At 37.6% G+C, this 23898-nt stretch overlaps 2 protein-coding genes across 4 annotated transcripts in view; both read right to left on the bottom strand.

The window, feature by feature from the left end:
• Positions 1-2474: 2474 nt before the first annotated feature.
• Positions 2475-5364, bottom strand: LOC111867494 (the record flags this gene model as incomplete). Its single annotated transcript, XM_023857431.1, has 3 exons — positions 5355-5364; positions 4735-4946; positions 2475-2610 (listed from the first exon to the last, which is right to left on the bottom strand). Coding segments are annotated over exons 1-3 (358 nt in total), but the record flags the coding sequence as incomplete, so codon positions are not given.
• A 13391-nt stretch (positions 5365-18755) lies between these two features.
• LOC111867491 (WSC domain-containing protein 2-like) overlaps positions 18756-23898 on the bottom strand; it is a 27930-nt gene continuing 22787 nt past the window's right edge. For 2 of the 3 annotated variants that reach the window (XM_023857427.2, XM_033752704.1), the window contains exon 7: positions 22429-23303. In XM_023857427.2, coding sequence (XP_023713195.1) covers positions 23171-23303 — 133 coding nt within the window. In that variant the 3' untranslated portion in view covers positions 22429-23170. Of the gene's footprint in view, positions 20324-22428; positions 23304-23898 lie in introns of those variants that run through there. The other variant, XR_004513353.1, reaches the window with a different exon arrangement.

The raw sequence follows: 23898 nt of genomic DNA, 5'->3' as shown, positions 1-23898 counted from the left end.
AAACCTTTCAGGATTCATCATCCATACGTCGTATCTCAAATACGCGAGTCACGCCAATTCTCCTCTATGGGAGCACGGTTCCTACATTCATGTGTATACCTGCAACGTGAAATTGTTACTCATTAATACCACATTCTGACTGCTATCTGTTACATATGGTTTTATAATTTTTAATACTCACTGTGCTCTGTGTTGTGTCCTTCTCTTGTGACTGCATGTGTTGCACTGCTGGATATGTGTGCGTGTGTGCTCTCTTCATTTTGATGATTTTGATTGAGTTATGATGTTGTGGGGGTAGGTGGTGGAGTGTTGTTATGTTGTTCTGTGTAAATAGTGCGTAATTCGTGAAATATTGGGTTATATATTTCTTTATTTATATTCATATGGGTGTTTTTCTTTGTTGTTCTGTATATATGATAGTTTTCTAATGTGTTTAAATATTGGCCTTTTTTATTTGTTGCTATGATATCCATAGTATTTTCTATTGTACCATATGCATGTCCTGTGTTTAATATGTTTTAGTATTTAGAATTTGTTGTTATACATGACGAATACGCATTTTAGTCATTTTATGATGGAGAACTGATGGCATGCAGTACAGTAGTTTGACATGGATAGAGACACACCTGAAGATGGCACATTAGTGCCGAAACATGTAGTGTAAAAGTGAAGAGAAAGGTGAAATTGTGTGCACTGTAAGACGGTTAGCAAACATGTTGTGTTAATAGCGAAAGCAAATGTGAATGAAGAAATAAATAGTTGTATTATTGATGGAAAATTGTACATAAACAAGGTTGAATACTGTATAGCAATGCAACAGGATGCTTAAATACAAGATTACAAGAAAATGCTTTAGTGCCACTGCTTTTTCATCTTTACTTTATAATATGACATTAGGAAGGTCTAGTAAAACCAGGTGGGACTAAAATTAAATGGGATATATCAGCTGCTGTTGTATGCTGATGATATGAATCTACTGGGTGATAACATAGATTCCATAAAGAAAAAACACAAACTTTAACTGATGCTTGTAAGGAGGTTTGTTTGGAGGTAAATACAGAGAAAACTAAGCCTCTGTCATGTCCTGTCACTAGAATGTTGGGCAAAATCATGACATAAAGATCCTTAAAAAATGTGGCATGATTCAAATATTTGGAAAAGACAGTAACAAATCAAAATTTTATTCAGGAGGAAATTAAGAGATTGAATTTGTGTGATGCTTGCTACTATTCAGTCCAGAACCTTTTGTCTTCTTGTCTGCTGTCTAAAAATGTAAAAATTAGATTTGCCTGTGATTTTGTATAGGTGTGAAATATGGTGTCTGACATTAAAGGAAGAATATAGACAGAAGGTGTTCGAAGACAGGGTGGTGAGGAGAATATTTGAACTGAAGAGTATGAAGTGATGGAAGGTAGGAGAAAACTGCATAATAAGTTGCTTAGTAACTTGTACTATTTGCCAAGTATAATCAGAATGATTGAGCAAAGGGGGATGAGATGGGCAGGAAATGTAGCATGCACGGGGAGAAGATTAATACAAATACATAGGATTTTGATGGTAAAACCAGAAGGAAAGATACCACTATAAGACCTACCTGTAGACATATCTGGTAGGATAATATTAAAATGAACTTAGATTGATAGGATGGAGTGGTATGGCTTGGATTTATGTGGCTGAGGATAGAGACCAGTGGAGGGCTGTTGTGAACAAAGTAATAAACCTTCAGGTTCCATAAAATGTTGGGAAATTCTAGAGTAAATACACAACTTGTGGCTTATTAAGGATTCAGCTCTGTGGAGTTAGATATAACTTTCCCTGCCCAGTGTTAGAATGTTGAGTGGGCATCACAACAAGTTTGGCTGTTCTGAGAAGGTGGTGATACTTACTGCTATTTCATAAGCAATATTTTTTGCTGCTTATGAAGGTAACAAGTGAAGGATATTTGGATTTTGAATATCATATCCAAGATCATTTAAACTTTCTGTGGTTATGTAGAAGAACTTCATACTAGTCATCACAAGACCAATATTCGACTCACATATGGTCACTCGATTTGTGAGACAATTAGCATGTTTTGTTTTTGTATAAAGATCTGCAAACAGTTCTCTACTTTCTGCTATAAAACTTTAATCCAGATCTTTCTGAACAAAATAATGGATATCACAAGATCATTTACAGTAATTACTCAACAAGCCAAATGTTTAACACCATTAGCACATAACATAACCATTGAATCTTATCCTGTCCTTTGCAATCTATAAAATCACAACCTATTGCTCTAAAATCATTTTATCCACAGAAATATGAATGAGCAATCAAAACAAGAATTCAGAGTAATGAAATTTAAGGCAGATCATATCTTAAGAACATTGGTGTCTATTATAACAATCCACCAGAAAATGAAATAACACTAACTGATTTGGAAATGGACACTTTAAAAAAAAAGTGAATTTTTCCAGGAGAATATTACTTACCAATAACTGTAAGAATTCCATAACCAGATACAGTGTGGAAAAATGGTGCCTCTGTTGAAACTTCACACAAGTACATCCCAGAGCTAACAATCTGTAGAGACTGAAGCAGAACTTCATGTTCATCTGAGTGTGACAACTGAAAAATGGTTTAATAAATGAAAAGGCAAATAGCAATTCTGGGAGAAAAACTGGTTAGTAATCATGGCATAGTATTATTAGATCTCAGTTTATTTATTTATTTATTTTAATGAGTTATGTCACATGTTTAAAATAATTAACAAGGCTTCTGTGGCTTGAATATGATAGTAATGCTTTTTCATGATGCCAAGCATTATGTTGCAGTGGTTAGCACTCCTGGGTGGTGGTAGGTGAGGGTGGTGTATGGTAGTACATAATGATAATGAGTGGTGATGGATTGTGATTAGTGGTGACAGTTATGGCGGTAGTAACGCCAGTTATCAGCAGTTTATATTACCATCTTGGGTCACTTGTTAATTGAATATTTCACTATGTCACAGATCATTTTCATATGTTACATTACTGTTATTACATCACTTTATTCCAATTATTCCCAGAGAAAGATAGCTGCATGAATACAAGACACTGTATTATTTTGTCAATTGCTTCAAACCATGATACAAGTGAAATTTAAGAATATATCTCATAAAAATATTAACACTGTTCATGTCACTGTCAAAATCACATTCAAGCTAACAACTGGAAAACTGCATATTAAATGTGAAACAGTAGATATCTTATAAAGGCCATCATCAGGTAGCAGAGTAGTAAAGATGAACAGCACCGATTGTTCTTGATATCAATCTTCAGATGTTACTCTGGCACAAGTTAGCAAACTGGTTTGCTGTCCATATATGACTGTCATACTGAAAGTCATGAGCAACAATTTTTTGTAAGGTAACATGCTTTATTATTGACAAACCAAATACACCACCTCAATCTACAGACCTTTCTTTATTTTTACACATAATTGCCACTTCTTTGTACATTTCTTCCAGTGTTCTGGGAGTTTGAAAATTCCCCTTCTGTAAAATTCTGTTCCAGCCATCTGAAGACACTGACACACTGCTTTCTGAATTGCCTCCCTTGTCTCAAAACGTCCATGCAGCTGATCCTTCACAAATCCGAAAAGATGGTAGTCAGAGGGTGCCAGATCAGGGCTATAGGAGGGGTGTGGAAGAACTTCCCACCCCATCTTTGCAATTGCTTCCAATTTGTGGTCTTCGGTCAATAACCGCAGGACCCAACGAGCACAAATTTACCTATAGCCCAAGCTTTCAATCATCTTCCATACTGCACTGTGCCCTATTCCAAGTTTTTGGCCTATTGCATCCACAGTCATATGCGTGTCATCTTGAACTCGTCCAGTCTTTCCTTGTTGCATTCAGTTGAGGCTGTTCAAGGATGACCACTCTGAGACTCATCTTCGATGCTGGTGTTCCCACCTTTAAAACATTTCACCCATCTTCAAACACTGCTCGCACCCATGCACACACTTCCATAAGCATGCTGAAGTCTCTGGTGAATTTCTGCAGCAGGGATTTCCTCTTTCACAAGAAATTCAATGACAGCACACTGGCAAAACAACATATCATTGTCGGCAATTTTGTTAGGAGTGATGCAAGCTATTGACGTCACAAGACACTCAAGGTTGACACAACAGCTGGTTCCACCTACCACCATACTCTCTTTTGTCTACTATTCCCAGGTTGCATGCAAAAAAATGTTGCTCATGACTTTCTGCACAACCTACGTAGTATGCCTTCACAAGTCACCCATAGGACCATGGGTTATGATCTGCATACAAATCATCATCTACAGGATAGATGTATCAAAACCATGCTTAGAAACTTTTTCATTCAAAGTTTAAGTTTTGAATTCTTACAATTTTTTTCCATTTCTTTTTTGGTCAAGATAATAACAACACAAAACAAGTATCATATTATTTATTAAACTCTGTGGCATACAGAATATTTGTCTTGTTTTCTGCTCTCAATTTAAATTCCATTTGTATACTGAAGTAATGGGCTAGCTAATGTTTTGTATAATTTTAGACTCTCAGTATAAAAGTATTATATATGAGTAGTGTCATACCCTAAACATGACTCAATAATAAAAATTCATTCTTCATAACCTCCAGAATGTATACAGTATTGTAATTAACAGGCACTGCCTTCTCTGTAAGCCTTGCAGAAAACAGTGGAAAATGAAATTAAAATAAATTTAAGACAGAGGAACTTACATTAACAGAAATTCCAGGCAAGGAGAAAGCCTGTGCAGGTGGAGTTTCCCCAGGAAGGTAGCGATAAAACTCTGATCCATCTTTGTACCACTTGACAGAATACAGAAGAGCTGGAAGATGGAGCTCAAAAAGGCATTTTAGTGATACGTCTCTGTTTATGTCTTCTTGTTCTGGAATGTCCACCCCTATCAGTTCCACAAACTGACTTGGACCTGAAATAAGAAGTGTGAAAATACAAACACTTAAATGATTTCCTCAAAGCATTACTTCTCAAAACATGAAAACTACCCATTTTATTTTTTAATGTTGAGAAAAGGTATGTTCTGCTGGTATTTATTTCTTTGTAAAACATATATTAAAAATAAAAATGTCTACTAAATTATAATAACTAAAGTTTCATCATTAATATTTTAAAGGTATATATATTTATTCTGTCAGAAAATCAAAATTAGTGCCCTCCCCTTCTGAGTACCAGCAACTTTCTAACTAGAAAAGGAACAACATTAAATCTATAACTGATATCTATAAATTTTGTTTAAACATTCCCTTTATTTGATCTAGAATTTACTAGTACAAATATAAATGTCCATTTAGATTGGTGGTAATCCAGCAAAAATTACCTGTGGCCATGTTCAGAAGTAAAGAACCTGCTCTGTGGTCATGTAACTTAAAATATACAATTCTTTCATGCAAAATAAATCCTGTAAATAACATTGTTTTTAATGTACAATTTATTGGAGAGTATGAAGAAAATTTGATTTTTTTAAATTAGTAGCAGCTTACTAAATTGGGCCATGCTCCCTGGACATTCTTCCACAATCAACCAAAGACCCTTGGAAGATTTTAGAGTGTCAGTTTCTTGTGGTACTTCTTTTTTGTGAAATGAAAGTGAAAGGTAATGAGGACCGACCCATACTGCAATGCAGAGTAGATCCCGCGTGGAGGTGGGTTCGAATACCTCCATCGTAGCCCTGCGAGTCAGTCGTAGGAGGCAACGAAAAATAACCCAATACCTGGGGATGTAATTGGGCCACCCTGTTCCTGGAGGAAATAAATACAGGGACCTGACTATCCAGGTTGTGGGAGTCTCGAAACTGAGACAGTAAAATACAGTCATGAGTCCCGCGGGACTCGGACCCGAGAATGACTGCGCTGGCGAGGACCAGCAGCAATTTTAAATGACAGACACGTCCTCTCCTCAAGAGAGGGCGCGCCACATCAAGAAACCCATAACTGCCTGACAGTAATAAAAATCTGGTCTTTGTCCCCAGCGAGAGCTTGACACCAAGGCAGACTGGCCTATTCACCATTAGTAGTAACATAACTTTGACTTTGACTTTTGACTGAAACGCGGACTCACTGCAGTGAATTCGTGCTATGAGCGCTGGAATGCGAAGATCAATGAAGGGAAAACTCGGACGATATATTTCTCCAGAAGACTTTAGAGCCCCTGATGACGTATTGTAACCAAACGGTCGAGACATTCCCTTTGTAAATAACGTATCTTGGTGTGACCCTCTAGAGGAGGATGACATGGAGACACCATGTCGAAAGGACCGTAGCCAAGGCCTTGCGCACGTACGTAAGGACATATTCCCTGTTCAAAAGTGGGCGTGTAAGTACAAATAGTAAACTTAGGGTTTACAAAGCCTCGATTAGGGCAGTTTTGACTTATGTCTGTCCTGCCTGGGAGTATGCGGCGGACGCTCTCCTATTGAAACTGCAGCGCCTGCTGAATAGACTACTCTGCGCAACTGCAAAGCTTGACAGGTGCACACCAGTCCGCGAATTGCACTTGGTTTTCAAAATTCCTTGCGTGTACGACTACAAAACTAAATTATGCAGGACAAATAGAAGTAATTCTAAACTATGCGTCCAAATGTACTGGACAAAAAGCCGTACATAGACGTGTAAGAGACTTAAACTTCGCGGAAGTTAGGCCTACGACCGTTCAGCAGACTTAACTGTAGTTTCATAGTATTTAGATAAGTTAAGGCATAACTTACTGCACAAGCCTGCATTGACAGAAAACCTCTGTATACGTTGTATAAATGTTACTTAGTGTAGTGCAGCGCCAAAGAAAGCACAGAGCCCATAGTGACCTGGACGTCATGATAGCATGGATATACTAGTATATACATATTGCTTAGGATTGTAAAATGTTGTTAGTATCCTTGTAACTTTGTAGGTTTGTTTGTTAAGTTGTACTCCTGGATAAATCAATCAATATAGTTCGTAGTATGCTTGTAACTATGTAGATTTATTTTGTTAACTTATATTACTGAATGACGTGTCCAAATGTTACTATGTAGCAAAACGGATGAAAATAAAAAAAAAATACAAATACTCGTGCACAAACTACAGTGCAACACAAGTAGCGCCACACAGAAAGACCGACCCTTCTTTCGTCGAAGAGGAGGCCCCATTTCGAAACACGAATATGTCTAGAAGAAAACAAAATTCTTAGTCATGGATCTCGAGGAGACTGCAGCCAGGAATGACTGTGCTGGCGAAGGCCAGCCGCAATTTAACCGATTGACCGATCTAGGAGAGAATAAAAATTTTGGTCTTAGATCTCGTGGAGACTGAAGCCAGGAACGACTGTCCTGGCGAAGACGAGCAACAATTAACCGACCGACCGACCATCAGATATTAAAATATGATCATGAGTTCCGTGGGACTCGGAACCGGAAATTACTGCGCTGGCGGGGGCCAGCAGGAATTTAGCAATCAGTCCAGTCAGTCCAGTAATTGCTGCTGGCCCTCGCTAGCAGCGACTAATGACGACAGAGAAACAAACAGTAAACTTAAGGCGTGCTGTATTTGCAGTGACCTATATAGTGTTTAAATCAGTGAGACTGTTACAGTTATATGTAGTTACGAGTTATAAGCGCTCAATAAATCCAAAACCCGAGCCCAGTCACTAACACGTGACAATGCTTTCGGATATAACTTACCTGTATTGCAGTTTATGATACATATTAACAGTAACAAAATCGGCAGTACCTTCTTCATATGTTTATACAATAACAATCGTAGTATAAAAACAAACACTGATATTTTATTGCTGACTTAACTTAGATACTGATCCAATAATTAAAATTGTTTAAATCAACACTAATGTGACTTTAGTTTTGAGGACCAAATTATTCTATGCTGAAAGTTACACAGAACTGTGGAAAATTGAAATGTAGACGAACCGTTTGACCAGAGCACGCCGAAATGAATTGTTCTAAAGCAGTAAAGATTTAGTGAAATAGAAGGATATTTTAATCACTAAATGAAATAAAGAAATTTGCGCTATCTTCAAGTTCTTATTTCACTGTTGAAAACGTGTTCAGTTAAACTCTTCTGTTACACCGGGATGATACATACGTCTGAACAGCTCGATAACACGGAGCGACAGAAGTAAATTACGTTTAACTTGGCAGAGAGAAAGTTAGGCAGGCGTAGCAAATGTCAGGCAAATTGGCTTTCAGCGTAGTTGCAATTCCAATGGCTTATCCCTCAGTATAGAGCTCATCTTTCTCTACTGTCCGTGCATAATGTAATTACACTCTGTACTGCTTCCTCATCTGAGACTACATTTTCGGGTTTCATGCGTAATATTTTTCGAAGCTATTGAATTCCTTTTCATAACAGATAAGTCTTATTTATTTACTTATTGCCAGGGAGATACATAATCCCAGATTTCCTTACAGGAAACTTGCAAGATAATTTAAACACCTAAAATAAATAGACAATATGAATTATGTTATGGATTTTAGACGGCTGAGTTCACCGAAATATTTATATGGGGGTACGACTTCTAATTTTGTAGGAAAGTACATAAAACAGAAGAAAACAATAATTTCCAAAATGGAGTCCGATTCAGTTTGCTTGTGATTTATGGCCACAGAGGTCGCCAGTCGGTAGGTTGAGTTTTGTAATGTACGAGTAAACAGCAGTCTCTAACCAACTGCGATTTTGCAGATCGCGGATTTTAAGCAACCGCGGTTTTGTATCTAGTTTTACCAACCGTGGTATTTGGTTTTATATATAACGCGTATACAGACGGAAAAAAAAAAATAGGCTATATCCATACAGCGGAATCCTCCTTTGCTGGGGGTTGGGCTGTAGTGGACCGAAAACCAATTTTATACCGTGCAAATTATTGTTGTATTGCGTTTTCTTTTTTTATTTCAAATATCTTATTATTTGCGCTGTTTTTGCATTTAATGAATGAAGAAGCAGCTCATTTCAATTCTGATTGATATTATCAGCGGCTAATATTCCCTCAATTGTCAATAAGATGTGCTGTCAACGGCAATTTTGCCAACAGCCCCATTTTTTCAGGAATGTAACGCGTATGACTGGGGAGGGATGTGATGTGTATATATAGGTTGTAACTGAAGCAAGCAGAAAACTTTTGGCACGAGTTCCACATACCAAAACAAGAAAAATGTCCATGTCAACATATGTCCGGAAACTTCATTTGTGAGCCGTAGATGAAAAAATACTGTTGTGACCTTTTCAATTGTTGTTATCAACTTTTTTTGGTGATTATTTCGTATGCTCTCCTGTTTTGCCATATCGACTTACAGGCAACCACCACCGAGAAGACCGAGAATTCCTCTTACATGAGCTTCCCAAAGCTATTGGAAGATGTATCACCGGCAGTCAGAGCATGGATCTGGTGCATGCATGATGGTGCTCCGGCACATTTCAGCCGTGCTGAGCGAGATGTTTTCAATAGCACCTATCACGAGCGATGGATAGGTAGAGGTGAATCCACTGCATGGACTTCACGATTGGCAGGTTTCATTCCTCTAGATTTTTACCTGTCGGGGCACCTGAATATCTTTGTTTATGAATCTCCTGTTGACAACGAAGAGGCATTTCACCGTCGCACTGTGGATGCCTGTCGGACTATACACACCTACCCCGGCATCTTCGAACGAATGCGCCTGTCCATAAGGGGACCCGTCGAGGCATGCATTGTCTCTCCTGCAGGATATTTTGAGGACTTATTATAAACATACCCTCCCAACTATAACTCACAAATTAAATGTTTCCGGACACATGTTGATATGGGCATTATTTCTCGTTTTTGGTATGAGGAACTTGTACTCTAATGTATACGTATCTCCACCTTTCAGTTACACTTTGCATATAGCATGTAGAATATATGTAATATATATTCTATTATTCATTTTATAGGCATAAAGCGATGCTCCACTATGTTCTTCTGGTCTACGAGGCATTAGCTAGGCCAGTAAATTGATTTCTGAAACCTTGGGTCTGGAGAAGTTTTGAGTAACTTCCATTATTTTTTCTGGGAAGACTGAAGAAAACCAATGTACTCGTAATACGTTACGATGTTCTCATGAATTCATTCTATGAATAATAGAATATATATTACATATATACATTACGAACAACATACTGCTCTCCGTCTACTTTCTACTATCATTCCATCTATACTTTTCATCTCCCGAAGCAACATTTCTACATTGACTTTCCTATTAAACTTCTTATATTTGTGATATACGTGTATAAAGGTACTTAGAGCGAAAGACGATGCGGCAAGTAAGATGTTTGCAGGTAAAACTACGTTGCCTAGTAAAGATACTTCATTACGTTCTCTGAGTATGCGGCGATTCTGAACTGAAAAGTGAGGGTCAAGAATTGTGGATTGTCCTGTGGAAATAAAGAAACTAAAGAAATAATTGTACTCATCTTGTCGTTCATAAATATACTGAATGTTAAATCATGACGTAACGCAAACTGTCAGCTGAGAATTATAAAATTTGCATGCGGACAGGTGTAGAAAGAAACTTAAGTGACTTATTTGAAGGGATCTTCCGAATCTGAGAGGACTGGCGGGGAAATTACGGGGAAAATATCACGGTATAGGTGGTCTCAGAATCTGAACCACGTACGGACCAAATATAAGACGATCTCCACATCCACATGAGTTTGTAACTCCTGATAGGATTTATGGAAGTGAAATAAAGTATGTATGTATGTATGTATTAGGCAAGGATCTCCCCATTGACTCAACTTGCTCCCCAGAAAAGGAAAATTGGGAAGATAGCAAATGAAGATGTTGGAAGCGTCAGTGTTTGCGTCGAGCTCCACACACGCTCCACAACTCAATTTGATTACAGAACTACAGCTAGTGCTCGTGAGTGTGGGTTATAAGGCTTCCATCGATCTTCTCTGCAGACGTTTGGCAACACATCTTATCTATTCCAACCGAGTGTCATTGTGTAGTGCATATTTGAGATTTGTGCTTCGTATCAATCTCAAACCGAATACTGACCTGAGACTTTGATGATTTTCTAGTAGAATAGCCTACTTTAAAACGAACTACAACCGCTTCCTTCCACATCCTTTGAGATTCAACATTCGTAATCATCCTACCAATGTAGTTCACAAAGCACTGTCAAATAAATCGTGTCTCCCTTTTTTTTCAAACTGTACAATATGAAAGAGAATATCTAGAATTACAGAACATGTCAACAACCGAGGCTGACTGATCTTTATTGATAAATTAAGTATGGTTAGTTTGCAGACCATTTAACAATGTTTTTATCTAAAGCAGAATTTATATACAGGATGTCCCAGGAGAAATGTGCCAAACTTCGGGAGGGTGTTCCTTATGTTATAGTATGCCAATATAACCCAAAACACCTATGTCCAAAGTTGAACGGTTACGGAGATAATGGCCCGAGAAAAGTGTGGTCTTCTGGCGAGCCCACGCACTGTACCTATCAGCTGGCATGTCTTATCTATGTTTGTCCTTGAGTGTGGTGATTCACACTAGCCGTAAGCTCCCTTCAGTATACGTTGCGGCCGCGTTTTGAATGGGTGGTAGGTTAATTGTGCGGAGTTGCTGAAATGCATTTTGTGTTTTCACACGTGGAATATTGTGATATGCATTTTGCGGTGGCAATGCACGTGCTGCTGTTGAAGAATACCAAAGGCGTTTTCACGATCGAAGGATTACATGTCGAAGTGTATTTACGCGAATTCACCAGACATTGCGTGATACTGGTTCTCTTCCGAGTGTTTCTGTGCACTCTGAAAGGGAGGATGTACGAATGATAAAGACACGAGAGAACGTTCTTGAGATGATTCAGAGAAGTCTGCGTCTGTCCACTCGTAGAATGGCCTCTCGCATCGGCGTATCACCTATGCAGGTGTGGCGAACTTTACATGATGAAGAGTTGTATCCTTACCATGATCAAAGGGTACAACATCTGGAACCAGGCGACCATGCTCAGCGTATGGATTTGTGTTACTGGATAAAAGCTCATCCCGAACTGTTAAGCTCATTTAATTCAGTGATGAGGCGTCATTTACCCGGGACGGTGTAAATAATTTACGAAATGTGCATACGTGGTCCCATAATAATCCACATTAGATAATGGAAACGAAATTCCAAAAGAGATTTTCCGTGAATGTACGTTTAATACAGTTATGTAGTCTGTTTATACCACTATGCGCAGCCATGTTATGTCAGCGCTTGCCAGTCCTGTGTCATGTATAGTGCTTGGAAACCTAAGGACAATTATGACATGGCGAGCGAGTATTTTGTACTTCAATTTTATGGTTTCATGTCACTCACAAGTTAGTTTGATGTTACGTACATTATTAACATTACAGAAACCACATATTCCTTTCAGTTTTAATATGTATTTTGTAATCAACAAGTGTGTAACACCGGTCAAAGTTTCACACTTCTCTGGCCATTATCTCTGTGACCGTTCAACTTTGGACATAGGTGTTTTGGGTTATATCGGCATACTTTAACATAAGGAACACCCTCCCGAAGTTTGGCACATTCCTCCTGGGACATTCTGTATAACAGCAAATTGAATAGTAAGATGAGTACATAAAGAGAAGTGGAAAGTATGTTGATTTATTTGATGACGTTCTGTTGAATGCGCATCCAACGCAGTGCGAAATGACAAGCAGCTTATGAGAGATGAGTCGCGAGTGGAAGTGCTTGTGACCCACTTCAAGGTACTAACTACCATGGTATTAGCCACCCTAGCTACTAGGGACTGAGGTAAAAAGGAAAATGTAAAGTTGTCCCTGTGCTTAACTAATTAAACACTGCGCCATGAAGTCATATGGGGGAGTGGCTGTATAGATACATATTTTCTTGACCTCGGCACTAGTTGGAGGTGAGTGGTCAGATTCACGCCTCGGCCGCTTTACACCCGAGGAAATAGCTGACAGTATCCATTGGATAGGAGGCTGGGTGGGCCCCAGATCCAGTCTGGAAAACATATAGAGAAGAGGAAATTCTTGCCCCTCTAGCCCCTCAGTCGCCCAGCCCGTAGCCAGTCGCTATATCGAAATATCTTCATGTATTCCTTTTAATTACTATGAATACTAACACCCCCTCGTTGGTGTCGCCACCTTATCGTGGTGAGGGGGTTTGAGTATGCCAAGGACCCTGAGAGCTATACCAGCGGTAGCGTAGCTACTGGCAGGGCCTCCTTTGCTGGACAGGTCAAAGGGTAGGCATCAGACGAAGCGAGACACCAAAAACCAAAAACTGATGCCGGAAGCAGCGTCATCAGCAGCGACTTGAAGCACAGAGCAAATGATGCTCGAGATGGTTCAAGTTCGTATAGCAACAGGCGTGACCAGAATGGTTTGAACGGCTGTTGTACTGCGATGTGGAAAGCAAATGGAAAAACTACCACATTCCTGGATAGTCTCTTTCCAAAAACAGAGACACCATGTATGCGAACCAAAGACAAGGAAGAATACATAAGAAGATGCTGGATGACCTTGGGGACAGAAGAGGGTATTCTCATTTGAAGGAGAAAGCTCTAGATCGCATTAAGTGGAGGAACTGTTTTGGAAGAGACTGTGGACCTGTCATCTGACAGATTACTGATGAATGAATGAATACTAGCAACAATTCCGAAGTTATTGGCTACTATCACTTTGAATTTTATATTAAGTTTAACAAATGCATGGCCATAGAGTGGGCACTTGCACACAGTTCTACATATTTCTTCAAAGGAACTGTTCAAAGTTACTTCCTTAAGCTCACAGCATGCTTCACAGTAAAGTCGAATGGACATGAACCAGATGTCTAGCTTGCCCCTTAATGTCTGTCACAGCTACCAGGATGCAACTAATCAAGTTGTCACCATCTTATACTTCTGTAACATAAAGGATTTCTTCTCAAAGGAAAAGAATTAAGTGTGTTTAGATTGGGAGAAGGTGGAGGCCTGCCGATGTGACCCCCACGGCCAATCGATGTGCCTGGAAATGGTTATTAAACCAACGTTGTATGTTGAGTTCTGTAATACTTGTCTTTTCTCCAACTGATGGTTTATGTTCTCTTTGGTTTATGTATCCTGTCTAATGTTGGTTTCAGTATATGGAGATTGACTAGCTCTATTGATTGTGCCTTACTGAGGAAGTTGTTTTTAAGTAATGATAAAAAAACAGGACGATGGATGATGTCCAAAATGTCAACAATTGTCGCAGTTATACACTTCACATGAACTATGGGCAATATTTATAATTCCAGCCCAAAAATGTTGGCATTAGATGTTCACGGAAATGACGAGGGTCAACTAGCATGGAGATCCTCCAATGCCCATTCATGTAGGTTGTAAGGACCGGTAAGGACTGTTACTCTACTCCTTGTGAATATTGCCTCGTCAGTCCACTATAGAAAGGACAACAATCTACATTCATCTAGAGTTTTGTGCAAAAACTGCAGACAGAGCTACAGGTAATTCATTCAGAGGAGGTCCCACGGTATTAATTATAGATCACACAATATTTCAGTGATGAAAACAAAACCCGGCAGCAGTGAACCAGTGTATTCCTGCCTGGTTTGTGCCATTTCCTTCACTCTGTGACTCTTATGTCCTGTGCAATGGAATAAGGCGGGATGATTTCCTTCCACGTTCTTTCCAATTCACTATTCACTAATGAACCTACCAACTGATACTATATAATCTGAGCTACTGATAGAATAATTAAATAAATGAGTAAATAAAATTCCCTGACTGCTCATCTGACTGGTGGTAGTGAAGGAATACATTACTGCGTTTAAGGTACCTATGAGGAGAACTTCTTTATCCATGATGGTACAGAAATAATGAGGATGATGGCTCAAACAGAAGACATTCAGGTGCACATGATGGAGGCCTAGTATTCTTGACATTCATGAAGTTTCACTTTGTTTGAGGTAAAGGAAGGGGGAAAAAAGAGAACACTAAGTATATATTGATGTATGGTCACAAGAATGCAAAACAAAATCATGATATAAGCACAGCTAATAGATGTTTCAAAGTGTGGCAAAGTTCATATATTTGCAAATGACAGTAAAAATCAAAATATGATTCATGAGGAAATTAGGAGCAGAATAAATGTGGGTAACAGAATATTTTTTCTTCTCATCAGCTGTCTAAAAACGTAAAAAAATTAAAATACATAAAACTACAATAGTGCCTGTATCAATGTGAAACTTGGCAACTTTAACGCCGATATTAAAGGAAAAACAGAGAGTGTGATCTTTTGAAAAAATGATGCTGAGTAGAATATTTCGACTGAAGAGGAATGAAATAAAATACGGCTGTAGAAAGCAACATAATGAGGAGCTTCATAACTTGTACTCTTCTCCATGTATAATTAGAGTCATTAGTCAGGAGCGATGTGATAGTTAGGACATGTAGCATGCATGGGAGAAAAGTGGAATGCACACAGGGCTTTGATGGGAAAGCTAGAAGGAAAGGAACCACCAGGAAACCTAGATGTAGATCTCAGAGAAATAGTATCAGGTAGTCTGAACCAGATTCATCTGGCTCAGATTAGGGACCCACTGCGAACTCTTGTGAACATGGTGATGAAACTTCTGGTTCCAAAACATGTTCAGAAGCTCTCGAGTATCTGAGTAATTGGTGACTTCTCAAAAAGGACTCAACTCCATGCAGTTATTTAGTTAGTTTAAAGGATGGGAAAAGCTTCTGGAAAAGTCTGCACTAGATCTGGTTGGTGTCAAATTCAAGATCTATGACACAGAAGTTCAGTGTCTTAAAAATCACTTCTCTTATAGAGAAGAGCATTAACCATAAAAATTAAATGTGGCATAAATTAGATTTATTATTCCTAACAGTTGTATTTGGAACAATTTTGTACCATACAAGCTGTACAATAATGAAACAGTCTTGTAACTGATGGCAAAGGTTCCATAAATTAAAGCTATTTATTATGAATAATAATGTGTTAAGATACAGATGTTATACATTTTTCTCAAATGCAATATGAATATATGTATTATATTTCGTTTACATCATACAGTAACTAAGTGCAGCAAAAGCAAAGTCTGCAGTGATCTTTTTGTATGTCAACCTTTAATTATTACACATATCTTAAGAGCACATGCGTGTAATTGGTATATCTATGCCACCAGTTCAAGAAGCGAACAGTTCTAAAAATATGTGCACCATATAATTCCAAGACCTGGACGGAGATTGATAAAAGTTAAGCATCAGTTATGGTGAACATGGTTGTACATAACTCTAATTCTCATCACTGTTTTGTTTCTTACTTACTCTACAATAAACATCAACATATGGTTTTGTTGAAAATTTTGTTCTACATCGCACTTAAAAGTTGTAAAGAGTTCTGAGTAGTAAGAAAGACTCCATTGGTGCTGCGTCACTCTATAGTAAAACACAGGTTATCTTACCCCAGCTGTAGTTAAACAAAATATATCAAACAAAATCTTCAATAATTAATTTAACTTTCAAAGTATATCAACTTGTGATTCAGTTGCATATTTACTATTACTGATGCATTATTAATACTGGGTGTTCCTAAGGGAATGGTGGGGTTTCAGATACATATATATTTCATATTTCTTAATGTGCACAATCATAACACGTGTCAATCGGAAGCTTAACTGCCCAAATCTTATGTGCATCCGTCGAAGTGCCTCTATGTGCGCACATTTCGTTACCCGGCACTCATCAATGCGATAGTCGAATTCCTGCCATGCCCACTGCAGCATTTCAGGTGTGATGGTCTCCACAGCACGATTGATTCTGTTTCGGAGATCCTGGAGCAATTGGGGCAATGGGGGTACATATACCATGTCCTTCACATACCCCCACAAGAAGAAATCACATGGAGTTATATTCAGGGTGGCAACTGGAGAAGGGGGGCATCTTCACCTGCAACACATCCAATCCATCGTTGCAGAAGGACCAGATTAAGCAAACCTCACATTTTGATGGAAATGTGGGGGAGCACCGTCCTGTTGGAAAATGTAGTCATTGGAATCATTGGCCAGTTATGGAAACAACCAGTTTTCCAGCATGTCTTGGTGGGTGTTACCAGTCACTGTTGCTTCAGTGAAGAAAAAAGGCCCATACACTTTTTGTTGAGAGACAGCACAGAAGACGTTAATTTTCATAGAATCACGCTCGTGCTCAATCTGTACATGTGGATTTTATGTCCCCCGGATACATACTTTGTGTCGGTTAACTATCCCACTCAGATGAAAAGTGGCTTCATCAATGAAAACGAGACATTCCACGAAACCATCGTCTTCCGTCTTCTCTTGAATGTCCTCAGTGAAATGAGTTCTGGCTACCTTGTCTTGTGGTTTCAGAGCTTGCAACAGCTGCAACTTGTATGGTTTCATTAATATCCGCTTACACAGCACCTCCACAACATCGTTGTTGGCATTTGCAATTCTCTGCTTCCTCTACGTATTGGTTTTTTTGGGCTCCTCTGCTACTTCTCCCTCACTCTTTCCACATCTGCATGTGGCACACGTGGCCACCCAGAACTCTTGGCTTTATAGAGACATCCACTGTCCACAAACTGCTGGTACCATCTGTGAATGTTGTTTTCATGTGGCGCGTCCTTCTGAAAACGTACACGAAATTCACAGAGCACTGTAACGATGGATTTAGACACCTCAAATCCCAGCATGCAATAGGCCTTCTCCTGCTGGGTCGCCATCTTACATTTCATGGTGCCTAACTGTTGGAAAAGGAACTAGGAAAGAGCACGATATACAAAATGAAAATTTGAGAGCCGCGTTATGAATTCGTGTACGTTTTGCTTTTCATCACCAAAAACTGATGAGATATACGGCAATGAAATCCCACCATTCTTTTAGGAACATAACATATTATGAATTTTTAAATGTTCATGGTAATAAATCATTGATGGTATAATTTCATTCTGTTCTTCACATTTTTAATTTAAAGTTCTTACAACATTATTTCATTTTACAAATTGTCAAGTTCCCTGCCAATGTGTATGTGGAAGAATATTTATGTATAAATTCTCTAGAAGATTACTCTCTTTTGGGATATGATACCATGTAGCAAGTGGGCTGCTTGCAGTTCCATTTCTTTTCCTTCTTTCTTTGTATCTATACCCTCATTTTCCCATGGAACTATTCTTCTACTCTGAAGTTGGAGGCAGTAGGTTCCTCCAAACAATCAGTATCTTTCTGCCAGGCAGTATGGCAACACAATAACCCACTATTGGTCTTGTTTCCTTCCCTCTCTTCTCTCTTCTTCTCACATGGCTTACTATTCTGCCCAGAAGACAGAGACATCAGGTTCCTTTGAAACATCAGTATCTTTCTACCAGACCATCCTGACATCCCAGAAGACAGTAATCTTCATGTTCGTTAATGTGGGAACCTCAAATCTCATGTAAATATTGTTATTGATCATTAACACCAAGTTCACATACCTCTTATTGCAAGTAATGTTATTTATATTGTGGCTGTGTGCATAAATAACTTTAAAGACATATAAATATCATAACTTTGTAGAAAATAAGGCATAGTGTGAGCAATTTTAGGCCAGCAGAATTTATCTTAATTGCTCTAATAAAGAGAATAATATCTTCACTGAAGAAGAATATATCAGCAGTTACATACAGTAAAATACCGCCATTAAAAATCAAGTGATGTTCTACTTGCCGATCTCAGTTAATTCAGTAACACGAATANTACACGGTGCCAAATCCCATAAGACTGCTTTCTTCATAGTCACCGCCGTGAAAGCGTCAAATCTTACACGAATAGTATCAGTTTCTCATGTTTATTAGTAGTACCTATTATTATCTATTATAAAATATTGCTTTATAAATTTTGTTTGCTAACTCTTATCTTACAAGATTTGATCAGTCACAACACAAACAACTTAAGCAGGCAGGTGACAGTGTAAATTACTGTATTGACTGATAAGAACAACTTATTTTTCCATAAAATAAAGCTGACAATATTCAACTCTTTTAAGGTAAATAAACACATTCAGAACAGTCTAATCTGCTGGAAACTCATCACATACTACTTCTAGGGTGAAAGATTATCTCAATAAATATCACTGCACTTTCAGAACTATACCCTAAAAGCTAAGAGTCCATCTCCTTTCTGACACTCAAGATGATGCCACACATCCTCAAGACATCAGTTATTCAGAGATGAATCTATGAACAAAACTTTGAGACTGTGACAGAGAGCCTCTCCAAGTTGATGATCAGGTAAAGAAACATAGTTTAGAAAATGAAAATATGACCACAGAATATATCTGAATAGTACAAGAATTTCAAATGTTAATGAGAAACTCAGAAGGCGATGAAAGCCAAGGAACTGAAAATTATTGTTACATAAGTTCATGCTGTATTGTACTGCTATAAAATCCAAATTGTCAATGTTATTTTCCCACACAATAAAACTAATTTTCTTCATATTGTCCCTGTTATATTTCAGTGATATATTTTCTAGAAGACACTTTAAAATGGAATAGTAACATAAAGATGAGAAAATATTAGTGTCTGAATAGTGAAGATCTGTCATGCTTTTGGAGAGTGCAGATGTGAGCAATGCCGAATAACAGGAAATACAGCAGAATTTAACATAGAAGTCTTCTATCAGGTACTTGATTTTGGAATGGCCGATGTTTACTTTTGTAAAAACGTTTAAGTTTATGAATAAAATTTCAGCTATAAATTGACACATGACTAAAATTTTATGATAAAAAAGCAAAATAATACAAAGTGTGATGTTGTACGTATTGTAGTCAGGTGTTTAGGACTAAACATTTTATCAGAGAAATCTTGAACTGGGTATATTAGTGTGCAATGTCAGATAGGCATTAAATAGATTATTATTTCAACATATTTTAGCTCACCCTAGTTGCCATAGCCATTAGGGCATGAAGTTTGTGGTCTCAGCCGTCTTGGTCACTAACAAATACCCTGCCTGAGAGATGGATATTTCATGCAATTTTCATCAACACTAAGCTTTCTCACCCTTCTAACTGCTCCACCAAGAATCATCCACCAGTTCAGGCAAACATATTTCAGGTCAACTTAACTATCTGACATAATTCCCACAGCTGTGATGTAATCTGTTTATATTCAATAACATTCTGAGAAAAATACATTTTAAAAATTTCTATGCTTTATAGTATGTTGTCTTTTTTTGGAACTCAAAAAATAATTCCTTACAGTATGGTCAAGATGGTCAAGATTTCTCAATGTGTCTTTTTTTTTTGTGCAAATTAGTACTCCCATTGCTGACATTTCCAACCTGAAAATATGAATTTCACTGTATTAAATTATTTCAGTATTTTATGACTACTGCTTTTGAGCAAAACAAAAATGTTATAAGACAAGAGAATACTTCTTGCAATACATAACATCTGTAGAGAAGTGTCCATTCTATTTAATCAGGTGCCTGATGTTCTTGTAATTCAAACTCTGCAAATTAGATGTTTTTCCTTTTAATGACACTAAAACAGTATTTTACTGTAATTATCCTTCCTTCCAACTTATTCAGGCAACATCTATTCTATATGTCTTACTCTGTGCTTGTTGGTCTTCATTTTATTTCACTGTGTTAACCTTCTAACAGTCAGGCTGCAGATCTCTACATACAGGTATAGTGAGCATGTCCATATTACTACAGACCAAGCATCACACAATTAAAATATTCCCTACATCTCTCATACAGTACATGTTCAAATTATCAGTTCAGAGATTACTGTCATCTGGGATATAATGCTGTGTAGCCCGTTCAAAGTCAACTGACATTTCGGAGAAATATGTCACCTCCATTTTCAGCGTCGAAGAATAAACTGAGTAAGAAATCAGCCCTTCACTTCTGAAGATGAAAGCGATATGTTCCACCAAAATGTCTCTTGACTTCCAACAGACTACATAATGTTATATCCCAGAAGACAATACTCTTCATAACCACCACTGTGAGAACCTCAAATACTGCATACCAGTTCAGTATAGTGCTAATTACCCCCACTACTTTTACCACACAAAATATGATGTGCAGATAACATTTTTGGACTTCCTACAGCAGACATGTGAGAAAGGCCATTCAAAAATGCAAATTGTGATGTGAACTTGAAAGGGAAATCTATTTAGTAAGAAACATGACTGTTAAAAAGATAACAGATTTATTTCCCTCTCTCCATATGACCATACTGACCACTTAAAACTGAATGGCTGTATTTCCATTGTATTTATTACTTGCATATAAAAGTAGATATTTCAGTCAATACAACTTTTAATCTAAAATAGTAATTAAAAAATTATGTGCTCAGCAATTCTGATTTGCCATCATCAGGCCTTTATACTGTAATGAGTTAGTGACCAGTCATAGGGTTTGGATTGATAATTGGATTTAGTGAATGCTTATAACTTGCAACTACAAGTAATTAACTTTTTCCTTTGGTCCTCTATCATTGCATTAGTAACTGTTGCTGTGAAAACTCATTTGACATGCCGCTGCCTAGCAATGACCACCTCTACTCATTCCATTATTCTGGCTTCCAGCCATCATATCACAATATTTTAAATGTGGACAGAAACCTTTATAGGTTTTTTTTCTAGCAAACATAGGATACATACATTTAAAAGACAGTAATAGGTATGATATATTGGTAGTTACTCATATTATCTGTGAAGGGTCTTACTCCATGTGTAATTAATTTATTTTTACTTGTAACATACTTACATTAGCTAAAACTTTCATATTAATACTTAATGTTATTGCTGGAAACGCCTTCCAGGAGATTTTTCATCAAAATCCTAGCACCTGCCACAATATTTATACTTTTAACAGTTACACATATATTATACTTGTTGTCTTTTATATGTATGTAGCAGGTAGACACATTACTGGCTAATGATCTCGAAACAAACAACAAAACATCCATTGGTAACAAAGAGATTCTTAATAAGCAAGTATACTCCGCCATTGCTAGGTAGCACCTTTGCAAAACAGGCACATTCCCATGGAAACAACTTGGGTATGACAATGGACGGTGATATATATAAGATGCAGCTGAAGTTGTCAACTATTTTTATGCTTATTTTATATTATGTGACTAATCTATTGTTTTTGATTGTTTTAATAAGTGAATTTTGTATGATAATTTTATCTTTATATGCATTTTAATTTGATGCACTTGATTAATGGAATGAGTAATGAATGAACGTCTTAATGGAAATTTTATTTTAGTCCATGATAAATCTTGATAAATTTCTTGATCATTGTTTAATGTGTATTATAAGTATTATAAGTTTTTACCTTATTTAATTGCAATATTACTGTATTATTGTATAGATACTATGTATTATAACTTGACTTGTTCCATATCCTATGGTGTCTCACCTGTACTGGATTTACGGAATGTAAATAAATTCAATTCAATTCAATTCAATACATGCCAAGATGTTATAACTGAGACAGGTTTAGAAATTAGTCAGCTGTAACAAAGTAAGTCAGTTATAAGGGAACCTGCGAGAAGACTTGGTTGGTGCAGTTGAAGAATCCCCACTGTTAGAAGCCATTACCAGGGAACAACTAGTGGAGACTACAGTAGACTGAAGATTTAGCGTGTGTTGTAGTGATTTGTGAAGTAAGTAAATCAGCAATGGAGCTATAATTAAGTGTAGTCACAAGTCATGTGTTAAAGTGGTCAGTAAATCCAATCTCTAATCAAAAACCTGCTGAGAATCACACTGTAACACGTGAAAATATATTTACAAAAGGACACCTATAATGCTTCTTTTCCACATTTTAAATATAAAGATCTGAAGATGGTGAATCAAAATTGCCAGAATATCTAACCTCTTAATTATGTTTTATTATTTTACAATAGAAGTTCTATTTGACTGACATCTGTACTTTTATACACATATTTGCCATATTATATACACCTGTTCTCTTTCTTCATAAATTTGTAACTGTCTTTATATCTGTCTTTGTATCTAAAATACACACTTACCCTTTCCTCAATGTTATGTTTCTCAAGGAATATAAATATAACAGCAATAATTCACAGCAACTCTTCCTGTTGCCTACTTCTGTAATGGCAGGATCTCATCCTAGGCACTTTATGGGCAATGGGATCCTGAGCTATGTTGAGTTCTGTTTGTAGAACTTGTACAGATGGATTGGTATCCGGTCCCACCCACGCTTCTCCAGCATACTGTCCAGGTCATGAATTACTGCATCTAAAATCCTGTGTAGTTTCTCAGAGAATGGGTCCCTGCAATATTCAAACAGGATTACCTTAGACAGATTCACAACCAGTCACTACCTACCACTGACTAGTTATAGGCCAGATGGCTAGATTTCAGTTTCTGGCAAGGGAGGGATCTTTCTCAGGTTCATTGAATATTAGAGGCTCGTTCTCCAGAGGTAAAGCAGCCCAATGAAGCTGACAACTGCCACTTCTATTTAGTGATGAATTAAGAATTCATGTGTGCGCCCTACTGTGTACTGTATACACCATCAAATAATGCTTTAACATACACAACTTTGTCTTAGAAATTCCTAGACCTAAAATGTTTTTATGTAAAAAAATACTATCTCTGTAAATAGCAGTGGAGGCCCACAGGTTTATGAGAGGTCAAGGCTCCCACATTTTCTAGATAATCAGCTCACAGATGGTGGTGAGTTTGTCATCTGCACATGCCAACCACCCTTTAACTCCAGGAAGATACCTGGTACTCATTTTTGTTAGAGGCTGAGTCGACCTCAGGGCCATACTGTGGTTGGAAGGATTAGGTAAATTGAAAAATCCATGTCATAATCAGGAAGGAATCCACAACTTTCTGACTTGTAGCATAGTACCTCAACCC

The sequence above is a fragment of the Cryptotermes secundus genome, unplaced genomic scaffold, assembly GCF_002891405.2.
Source record: "Cryptotermes secundus unplaced genomic scaffold, Csec_1.0 scaffold879, whole genome shotgun sequence".
In the NCBI taxonomy this organism is placed as follows: domain Eukaryota; kingdom Metazoa; phylum Arthropoda; class Insecta; order Blattodea; family Kalotermitidae; genus Cryptotermes; species Cryptotermes secundus.
Note: the sequence above shows the minus strand (reverse complement) of the source record. Positions and strands in the feature narration are given on the sequence as shown.